The 11,624-nt window shown below is 44.5% G+C and overlaps 1 protein-coding gene across 1 annotated transcript; it reads left to right on the forward strand.

Moving 5' to 3' along the window:
- Positions 1-1,067: 1,067 nt before the first annotated feature.
- On the forward strand, positions 1,068-11,264 carry htr5ab (5-hydroxytryptamine (serotonin) receptor 5A-b; the record flags this gene model as incomplete). The annotated part of the gene is made up of 2 exons (XM_080855137.1): positions 1,068-1,835; positions 10,932-11,264. The coding sequence occupies 2 exons, from the start codon at positions 1,068-1,070 to the stop codon at positions 11,262-11,264; spliced, it is 1,101 nt and encodes a 366-aa protein (XP_080711263.1).
- Between the last annotated feature and the right edge of the window lie 360 nt (positions 11,265-11,624).

Raw genomic sequence — 11,624 nt, forward strand, 5'->3', positions numbered from 1 at the left:
CAAAGGGGGGTTAGATCTAAAAAATGGGGCACAGGGACTTGATGGTTAGGTTTTCTACTTGATCACTCTTGCCATATGCTTAGAGTCTTTGAGATGCTCCATGGACTAGCTCAGCAGTAGTTATCTCCTCTGAATTAAACTGTTCAGTATATTCATACCTATTTGCCTTGAGAAGTTTCTTGAGAACTCTTACAATTTTCCACGCCAGTTCTCACCCAGACATCTAGTGTTTATTGAGGTTCCATGCCTGGAACACTTTTGTATTTCCTGTGTCCGTGTTGGTTGTGGACCAGGAAGAATGTGTGTGTGTGTGTGAGTGTGTGTGTGTGAGTGTGAGTGTGAGTGAGTGTGAGTGTGTGTGTGTGTGTGTGTGTGTGTGTGTGTGTGAGTGTGTGTGTGTGTGTGTGTGTGTGCCTGTGTCTGTGTTTGTGTGTGTGTGTGTATGTGTGTTTCTTTTTTCTGCCTTGGTATGTTCTGCGGGCAAGAACATACGTACATGTTAGGCAATAAATAAATGAGTATGTGAAGTGAGAAACCAGTCACTGCTTGTTCACCTTGGGGTTGTGACGTCTTTCTCCAACACTCTAACACACTAGTCTCTATAATGCTCTAGTGTTAACACACACTGCCACACTTAACACACACTAGTCTCTATTTATAATGATCTATTGTTTTCTAGTAATTCAAGTACCTCAACCAACTGCTTGTTTTATCATGTTGGTTTATGACCAGCATAAATGATTAAAAATCAAAGCAAATTAAGTTACATTACCGCAATCTTTTCAGCCCAGAATATGAGCGCCTTCCTCCTTTGAGACAGTATGTCATCCATCACATCAGTAATCAAAGAAGGCGTTAGGTCTGTGCTTTTACTTTGCATTGCAGATGAGAGAATATCAAAATGATGACCGCTGACTGTCCTTCGTTGTTTTAATATTTAATACCTGTTCGTCTTGTCTTATGCATCTCTGGGGACCGCTAACGATCTCATATCTTTCTACTCCTGACCCCACAGTGACGTCTGAGGCTGGGAAGTGAGCGCCGGCCTGGCTGAACCAGCGGAAACCATGTCGGTCAGCTGGGCAGACGGTGGAGCCGCGCCGTACTCCAACTCCTCCGTCCTTTCCACTAACTCCACCGAGGGGGGAGAGCTGACCGGCGGAGGCAAAGGCGACTCGGACTTTGGCAACTTCTACCGGCCCTTCTCAGTGTTCAGTGTGCTGGCCCTCACCCTGCTGGCTATGCTGGTGGTGGCCACATTTGTGTGGAACCTCCTTGTGCTGGTGACCATACTGCGCGTGCGGACATTCCACCGAGTGCCCCATAACCTGGTGGCCTCCATGGCCATCTCAGATGTGATGGTGGCCGGCCTGGTGATGCCTCTGAGCCTGGTGCACGAGCTGAACGGGCGCCGCTGGAAGCTGGGGCGCATCCTGTGCCAGGCGTGGATCTCCTTTGACGTGCTCTGCTGCACGGCCAGCATCTGGAATGTGACCGCCATCGCGCTGGACCGCTACTGGTCGATCACGCGCCACCTGGAGTACACGCTCAAGACACGCAAGCGCATCTCCAACGTCATGATTGCGCTAACCTGGATCCTGTCGTCTGTCATCTCCCTCTCACCGCTTTTCGGCTGGGGGGAGACCTACTCGGAAGAGGCCCTGGAGTGCCAAGTAAGCCAGGATCCATCCTACACCATCTTTTCCACCTTTGGCGCCTTCTACCTGCCGCTCTGCGTGGTGCTCTTCGTCTACTGGAAGATCTACAAGGCCGCCAAGTTCCGCATTGGCACGCGCAAGACCAACACCATCACGCCCATGGCCGAGGTCGTAGAGGTGATTTTATTTGGGGTTTCGGGGGTAGGTCGAAGTGTATGGGTGATCATAAAGCTGAAATAATGAACACAACTTACAATTAGTAGTTTTCTCAAACTCTTTAATATCAAGATTGTTGCTATACATGTAGTCTGTTCAGACTAGGGTTTAGAGAACCGACGGCCCATAGTCATTAATATTAATGGTAGGCCTAGGGCAATGTTAGTGCCGACATGGTCTCTGAACCCCTTTGGTTTCAATTAATTAATCCTTAATATGATTATGTTAAATCTTCTGTGTTTTTAATATACATACATATGCATATATGGGCTTTTTGAGATTTCATAATGTGCCTCACTGACAGAAATGAATGGTCAAACATGAATAATATTGCTTCATGTGAAAGAGACTCTCCACATGCACACACACACACATACACACACACACACACACACACACACACACACACAGGGCAGTTGAGTGCAATGTCAGGACCATTTCTCTTTTGTCGATTTCAATCTGTTCCCTCTGTGTCCCAGTAATGAATTCATTTCTCAGACCTACAGCTCTCATAACGAGGCATGAACAGCAACAGTCTCATACTATGCCCCTTGAGGCTCCCCTGTGTGTGTGAGTGTGAGTGTGAGACTGTTGCTGTTCATGTGGATGTACCATCGTGATGGAGAGAGAAGCTTGGCTGAGCGTATGTGTGTTTGTTTTTGTGATAATGTCAATTACAAGAATAGCTGTAAAAGGTCACACACAATGTAACCGAACACCTTGGGGTGTTTTTTGGCTCAGAATTCAAATTTGACAGACAAGTAAATTCTGTGGTTAGTTCCCTTATTTTACCAATTGAGAACAAACGCTATAGTGCGTAATTTACTGTCCCCTAAAGATTGTGAGAAGGTGGTCCATGCTTTTGTATCTTCTAGACTGGACTATTGTAATGCACTATTTCCAGGTATTAGCCAGGCCTCACTTCATAAACTACAAGTTGTCCAAAATGCGGTAGGTAGGCTTTTAACAAGGACCAAGAGGTTTGGTCATATCACTCCTGTTTAACTACGCTGCATTGGCTCCCGTTGAAGTTTAGGATTGATTTATTGTATTGTTTCTTTTTATTGCTTTGTGAATAGTCCAGCTTCAGCCTACATTTAAAATCGCCTGGCCCCCTTATAATAATAATAATAATACTTTCAACTTATATAGCGCTTTTCTAGGTACTCAAAAACACTTATGCGTCTTATGCTCCGGTCAAGGACCCCTACATCCTTCAATGAACTTCCTTTTACTCATATATAAACACTACACACATTTTGTATTTAGGTTTTAAGTATTATAATATATATAATAAGTAGGTTATAATATATGTTTATGCTGGGGTTTTTCCCCCCCACAGTTTCCATGTCTATTCCTTTTATTTGTTTTAGATGTTAATTTTCTTTTATATATTTTTCTATTTACCTCAGCTGGAAAACACATTGGTACCAACGAATTGACCAATGACCAGTAATTGACCAATGACTACTAATTGATATTCTGTTCCATGACTTTTTTTGTGCAGCACCAACAACAACACCTTACATGGAAGACTACGGATTTTAGGTGGCGTAGACAATTGCAGAATGTTTTGCATCCTTTTAAGGAGAGAACAAATGTCTTTCTTGCTTGCTTTCATTCTGCCTGTGCACCCACGTGTGTGTGTGTGTGTGTGTGTGTGTGTGTGTCACTCTATTCTTGTGGATTGGATAATCAACACTAATATATTCACACACACCATTAAGGCCCCGGTCGTCTCAACTGATCACCCCCCCCCCCCTCCCCCCACCCCTCCTCCACTACTACCAATCACTGCCTCTTTGTAAGCCTCTTTTTTTATGGTACCCGGTTTCCACATTTCTCGCTCTCCACTCTAATTGACCCATTAAGACCGTGTGCAACATTTCCATGCTTCTTCTTCTTTCTGTGGAGCCGGATGTAGCGCGAGCGTGTTTCAGACGATGTTGGCGTTTTCAAGTCCCATGGCCGAGGCTTTGAGTGCACCAAAAAAAAGAAGAAAAAAAAACGTTTCTACATCGTGCTTCAGCAGTGGCAATAGCTGTCGACTGAGCGAGAGGAGTGACATTGATGAAGAGTACAGCGGTAACCTTGAGGATGAGAACAACAATGAATTTGAAAATTCTGTTTCAGACCCAGATTATTATGTGAATGCTGACCTGCTAGCCAAGACTCAGTGGATAGAAGACATGTTTGAGGAGGAGGAGAAGGAGGCGGCGAGTTTGTCAGACTCTAAGATGACAAACGGCCCCGCCATAAGAGCGGGTATTGCTGCAAGCCAAGCAACACTGACCTGCCTGATGATTCAAAGCCATTACAGGTGTTTTCCAAAATGTTCACAGAGGAACTGTGGTTGCAAATTCATGTGCGGAACAAAGCAGGACTGAAACAGCAGTAATTGTGCACCTGAAACACCTGGACACCTGAAAACATTCCATGACCATTCTTCAGCTGCCAGCGAAAAGACACGATTGCCGACAAAATTTGTGGCTTTCTCAGACCACTTTTCACAAATCCATGTCAAGGAACATATTTGCAATAGAGGTACAGTACTGTGCAAAAGTTTTAGGCAGGTGTGAAAAAATGCTATGAACTAAGAATGCTTTGAAAAATGTAAACAATAAATGTTTATTTTGTATCCATTTACATGGTAAGACTGAGCACAGCAACAAGACACAACGTAGTTATACTGCATCAGCAGGGTCTCTACCAGACAAAGATTTCATAGCAGACAGGGGTTTCAAAATGTGCATTTCACGCTCTTTTGAAGAAGATGTTGAGGATCGTAGACGCAGTGGTCAGCCAAGGAAACTTAATGCAGCTGATGAAAAACACATCAAGCTTATTTACCTTCGAAATCGGAAGATTTCAAGCAGTGGCATCAGCTCAGAACTGGCAGAAACCAGTGGTACCCAGGTACAGACATTTACTGTCCAGGGAAGTCTGGCCAGAGGTGGTCTTCATGGAAGAGTTGCAGCCAAAAAGCTCTACCCCGACAAGAAAACAAAGCCAAGTGACTGAACTTAGCACGAAAACATAGAAACTGGGGTGCAGAAACATGGCAGAAGGTGCTCTGGACTGATGAGTCAAAATTAGAAAATATTTGGCTGTAGAAGAAGGCAGTTTGTTCGCCGAAGGGCTGGAGAGAGGTACAATAATGAGAGTCTGCGGGCAACAGTGAAGCATGGTGGAGGTTCCTTTCCAGTTTGGGGCTGCATTTCTGCAAGTGGAGTTGGAAATTTGGTCAGGATGAATGGTGTCCTCAATGCTGAGAAATACAGGCAGATACTAATCCATCATGAAATACCATCAGGGAGGCGTATGATTGGCACCAAATGTATTCTGCAGCAGGAACATAACCCCAAACATACAGCCAATGTCATTAACAACTATCTTCAGCTTAAAGAAGAACAGAAAGTCCTGCAAGTGATGGTATGACCCCACAGAGCCCTGATCTCTACATCATCGAGTCTGTCTGGGTTTACATGAAGAGACAGAAGAATTTTAGGAAGCCTACATCCACAGAAGATCTGTGGTTAGTTCTCCAAGATGTTTGGAACAATTTACCAGCCGAGTTCCTTCAAAAACTGCGCAAGTGTATCTGGAAGAATTGATGCTATTTTGAAGGCAAAGGGTGGTCACACCAAATATTGATTTAATTTAGAATTTTCTTCTGTTCCTTCACTGCATTTTGTTAATTTATGAAGAATTGATGAAAATAAACTGTTAACACTTCCATTTTTGAAAGCATTCTTAGTTTACAGCATTTTTCCACATCTGCCTAAAACTTTTGCACAGTACTGTATATAATAATAATAATAACAAATTATGACAAGTAAAAATGTGTCATATATACTTTCCTCAAAAACATTTTACCTCTGTGACTACCTATGTGCATTTTCAGGAATATCCACCAACAAGATACCAAGCTCATGACCTGGTTCACTCCAACAAGTTGTGGAAACTAAGATGGTTTCTCACCTACCTCACCAGTCAATTTCAGTCACTCTATGGGGTGAATGGCTGTGTGACAAGCTGTGTGACACCTTGGTGAAATTCAAGGGAAAACTCGCCTTCTGTCAGTACCTCCCCCTCATACGTCACAAAGCTCCAAGTCTCCACAGGGTGAGAGGGGACAAAGCAGAAGGGTCTTGCTCACCGTGTGTGTGTGTGTGTGTGTGTGTGTGTGTGTGTGTGTGTGTGTGCTCCAAGTCTCCACAGGGCGAGAGGGGACAAAGCAGAAGGGTCTTGCTCACCGTGAGCATGTATTGAACTAGCCAGAGCCTAGTATGGGTCTCATCTGACCATTTTCATGGACAGCTTCTACTCAGGCGTGAAACTTTTCCAAGGCATGAGGGCCTGGATGCCTGCAGCACTGTTTGTGCTGACAGGAAGGGACTCCCAAAAAAAGAAAAAAATGCTGAGCAAGCAAGGTTTGTTGGGCAAACATGAATTCAAAGTGGCTCAGAAGGACGACCTCACTGTTTGGCAGGACACCAAGGCTGTCATGGGGGCTGTCTAATTACCACGATCCCACAGAGGCTCAGTGACGAGAAGGAATCAAGACCAAGCCAAGGTTGTAGTGCCAGCTTGCCTCTTTGACTACCAAAAACACATGAACGGTGTGGATGTGCTGGAGCAGATGGTTGGATATTATCAGTTCAAGCATCGCTCAAAGAAATGGTGGAGGAGGCTCTTCTTTCTACTGGCTGTCAGATGCTACAATGCATACATTGTTGCAAGGTGTGCTGGAGGGAATACATTCACCGCCGAGTACAAGAGTGGCTACAAATAATGGCTGGAGGAGCAGACACAGGAACTTGTTACAAAGAAGTGCTCCTCAACCATCAGCACTTGAGGGAGCCACATCTGAGCATGACTGAGAAATACTCTCTCAGAAAAGAAGGATCTGCAGGGAGGGTGCGCTGTCAAGGAGTGACACTGATGTTCATGTCACTGCCACCATCTATGGCTGCAGACAGTGCACTGAGGCTGTACACATCGAGTGCTTTGGCAAGCACATCCGTCGACATATTCAGTTAAAGTAGATTATGACTTGATGATGACTTTTTATTACCCTGCCACTTTTTAAAGGATAATGAACATAAGGCCAATGGCAATCAGTTCCATTCAAAGCCAAATGTTCAAGCTCTCAAATAGTTTTTATTTCAACGTTCTGTCAAGCTTTTGTTTTCAAACAATACCTTAGGTTTTAGAATCCTGTTTTAAAGGGTGCCTCATCATGGGTTAAGAGGAAAATAACCCTGGCTGAATGGGCTTCGCCATCTGTAAGGAACGGGTTCTGCAATTAGTATTCAGGCTATTTCAGGCAACAGGGAGAGAAACACCTTGTTAATTAATCTGATGTCTAACTGTGTTTTGCACTGCCAGTAATCAAAGTGTTACCTTCTGTAGATCGATGCAGCACATGTCTCAGAGCGCTAATACGGTCATTAAATCCAATTATAGACAAGGCCAGCAGGAGTATGAACACAAGAAAATGTGATGAGACTGTCATTCCCATCACCTCAACAACCGCATTCACAAACAGAGAAATACATTGTTTTTTATATGATAAACTGACTTTAACTTTAACAGATGAAATTATTTAATGTTTGCATATGTTAGGCAACAATCACATTTTGCCTCCCTTTTTTTAAATATCCAAACGTTCAATTAATTTGGTCTGTATTTCAAACATGTCATGGTTTTATGACGGTCATACAAAATGGTAACCACTATATTGTCCAAAGTGAACACAGAATCGGAAAATTGACAAGTAGGATTTCATATTTTCACTGTTACTCCCAATTTAATGATTGGAACTTAATTTAGAAACTTCACAATCAATGTGAAAACCCAAAGCTCCTGGCTACTAGCAAAGATACTGTTTTCACACCTGCAGCAAAGGAAGTTATATGCCATAGCTCTTGTTCCAATACTAGCAAGTTAAATGGGTCATTCAAGACAAGGTGAATTCCTCTCTGTGGGGCAGATGTACTAACATCTTTACACCAGTTTTAGGCGTGATTTCGTCACGTCGTGCGCCTTAAAACATTGAATGGTTTGTACAAACAGACCACACATAGCTGAAACAAGAAGGCCAGGATTTGGAGTGTTACATCAAATTGACCGTCTACATCTTTAGAAATGTCGGACCATGGGTGCTCTCTTTCAGCACCATCTCTTGAAAAGCAAGTTAGGCCCCACATAACATATGACAACGGGCACCAAACAATACTGGGAGTGCCTTTAGTCTTGAAGCGTGGCAAGTTTATATCCGTGGTTTGCTGGCAGGTCACATTCTGCAGGACTTTAAAACTCAAAATCAGTGACCTCATTAAAGTATAAGACGTTTTGTTTGCCCAATGTGTAAGGTTTGCAGCGTGTTATCCATCTGATGGCAAGGTAATTCAATCATGCGACCTCAAAAGAAAACAACTTACTAATAAAAGCACACACCCACATGCAGCTGAATTAAAGAGCAATTAACAGCGGAGCAGACGGCACCTGCGCCATTATAGGACACAATTTCTACCGCATTCCGCCTGCTACTAGAGCACAGAATACACAGTTGTGCTCTTCTGTTCTACATAAAAAAGCATTCGTGGGAGGGTTATGGAAAAAGTTGGAGTTTGGGGCAAAATAATGGGAGGAGAAGCGCAATTAGTGGCTGATGACGTATCACTTTGTATGCATGAGAGCTGCCAGCACACGTCTGGTTTGCGGTGAACATGTTTCGCCTTTTAAAAGCAGTTGTCATCCAGATTGCTAGTAAGACACACAAATAGACACTCCCAGAAACAGTGGAGTCAGTATTTTGAGCACCAGTTTGGCTTATTTGTATACCATGTAAAAGCAACCTTTACTTTTGTAAGCAATCGCTTTTTCACCTCATCTACTTACCTACATGTATATGCCTGCTCCACTTTTGAATTTGTTTGTTATAGCGGCACAAAAAAAAAAGCTCCACTTTTTTTTGGAGTAGTGAAGAATGACTGCCCTTTAGCCTATTATCATCTGATTGATGACACCTTATTAGCATGTGTGTCAATTTCCTGATCACTAAACGATTGATTTCTTTAGGGTTGATCGGCAGTTCCATGATTCCATTGAATTGTGCCCGTGATTGAACGATTCAGTTCAGTTGCGGGCGTCGCAAATTGTGGTTAGAGTGCGTTCACATGCGTTTAGTACATACAAGGCCACTACACTAAGAGTGTAGTGTTCAAGGACACTGAAGAGAAGAAAAATGGCCTTATACTTTTGAGTCGTGACCAATTGTCTTCTCTGCTGCCTTTCCTGACAAGCAGGTCAATCATCACAGCAAGGGCAGGTTTGAGTCAGAGAACCTCTACTTGTTCATCACTCAACTGTGAGGAAGAATAGATTTTCTTCAGGGACCTCTCCGCCTGACCTAAATATTTTTCAAACCTTAGCTGCCAAAACTACACAATCTTTGGTGACTGGACTTGTCCTTCATTTATAAAAAAATTAATTCCTGCTAACAAGTGCATCTTTGGTTTATGCGCTCTTTATCTGTCTCTCTCCCTCCCTCCCTCTCCCTCGCTCTCTCAAACTTGGATAGCGAAAGTGTTTGCTCAGTGATGGGAAGAGAAAACAAGTGGACTCCAAGAAAACAAAAAGTCTCCACCGCTTGGCCTTTAACCCCCTCACCCACTCTATCCACACAGAATCCATTTGTCGTTTGGCACTCTGCACTATAAAATCTCTTTGAGCTCGCTGTTCTTTGGCTGAGTGAACACTAACTCATCATCAACACTCCAGACCCCAGTCTGAAGGAAGTGATGTGTGAATGAAGAAACAAGACTTCCACTGGCTAGTTAGCAGTGTGAAGCCATTGGTGTTAGTGTAGCCCTCTTATAAGCAAGTGGCTCAAAGAAAGCTTCAGCTCTGGTTTGTTTCATAACAAATTGGATGGCAGAAATCCCATTTTCTCGCGATGAGATAGTGCCAGCGATGGGGAGATGACTTCATTTTGAAGTCAAGGAGCCAGGAGGTTTTGAATAATTTTTGGCTGGTCTCAGTCACTCTTAGGCTCGATTCTGATTGCCACCTGTACCTCTTGGCTTTCCTTGCCGCATCTGTGAATAGTCAAATGAAAATTTCAGCTGCTTCCAGCTCTCTCCCGGAGCATTAAAATGAGCCAGCTTAACTGGCCTTGACTGATTTGGAGCAAGAGTTTCTGCTGTCGCTCATCAAGTCCCTCACTCACCTGCTATCACTCTCTGTATCTCTCTTACTCTCTCTCTCCATCTGTCACGTTCCCCCTGTTTCTTTCTGTCATTCTGCCACTCATTCCCTTGTCAGAAATGTCTCATTTATCTTCTCCTTCCTCTCTCTGTTCCTGCGCATGCAATGCAGGCTTCAGTTCCCCTGGCTACCTTCGAGCGACTCAGACAGCAGCCGCTGAAGCCACCATAGGATGGTGTCTGCACCATCTCTGATTTATTGTCATTGTAAAAGGTCAGGCTGCACCTGTAAAACGGGACAAGCAGACACGGGGACAAAGACTTTATAATGCAGCTGTGTAAAAGCTGTTTTTGTTGAGTGTTTAGGAAAGGGCAGCCATTGTTAATTGGTGACTGCTCCAGCAGAAGGTATTAGATTCTGACTCCAATAGTGTGTGCTCAACACGAACTGGCAGTTGGCAGAATGGGTAGAATTTAGCAGAGGTGGGTGTAACACCCATTGAGAATTGAATAAAGACAAGAATGACAGTTGAATTATAGCAGCAATGCCGAAACAGATGGAAATATTTCTGTGTGGGAGTCAAATTGAGCCATTTCAGATGTTTCCATGCTGACAATATGCGCTGGCTCTATTGAAATAATAAAGCCTCTCTTTCCTAATCTCTCCTCTCTTCTTCTCTCCTCTCCTCTCTTTCCTAATCTCTCCTCTCTTCTTCTCTCCTCTCCTCTCTTTCCTAATCTCTCCTCTCCTCTCCTCTCCTCTCTTTCCTATTCTCTCCTCTCTTCATCTCTCCTCTCCTCTCTTTCCTCTTCTATCCTCTCTTCTCTTCTTCCCTACCCTCAGGTGAAGGAGGCAGAGCGACAGCCGCAGATGGCTTTCACGGCGCGCCATGCCACCGTATCCTTCCAGGCGGACGGCGAGACGTGGCGCGAGCAGAAGGAGCGTCGGGCGGCGCTCATGGTGGGCATCCTCATTGGCGTGTTCGTGCTCTGCTGGATCCCCTTCTTCCTGACGGAGCTGATCATCCCGCTGTGCTCGTGCGACATCCCGCCCATCTGGAAGAGCGTCTTCCTCTGGCTGGGCTACTCCAACTCCTTCTTCAACCCGCTCATCTACACCGCCTTCAACAAGAACTACAACAACGCCTTCCGCAACCTGTTCTCAAGGCAGCGCTGAAGGAGGCTCCGAGGGAGGGTACAGGGAGGAAGTGCAGGGGCAGAGATAGAGAGAAACGGAAGGGGGAGAAAGAGAGAGAGAGGGAAGAGGAAAGATGGAGGGAGGGAGAAAGAGGGAAATAGAGAGAGAGAGAGCTTGGTGGAGAGAGGGAGGGAAGGGGTTAGAGAGAGAGAGAGAGTGAGGTGGAGAGAGGGAGAAAGAGGGAAAGAGAGAGAGAGAGAGCGAGCAAGGTGGAGAGAGGGAGGGAAGAGGAAAGATGGAGGGAGGGAGACAGAGGAAAAGGAGAAAGGCACAATAGAGACAAGAGTCACAAAAGTTAAAGAGACAGCGAGAAGAGACGACGAGAGATAGAGTGGGGGA

The sequence above is a fragment of the Sprattus sprattus genome (assembly GCF_963457725.1).
Source record: "Sprattus sprattus genome assembly, chromosome: 17".
NCBI classification, from domain to species: domain Eukaryota; kingdom Metazoa; phylum Chordata; class Actinopteri; order Clupeiformes; family Clupeidae; genus Sprattus; species Sprattus sprattus.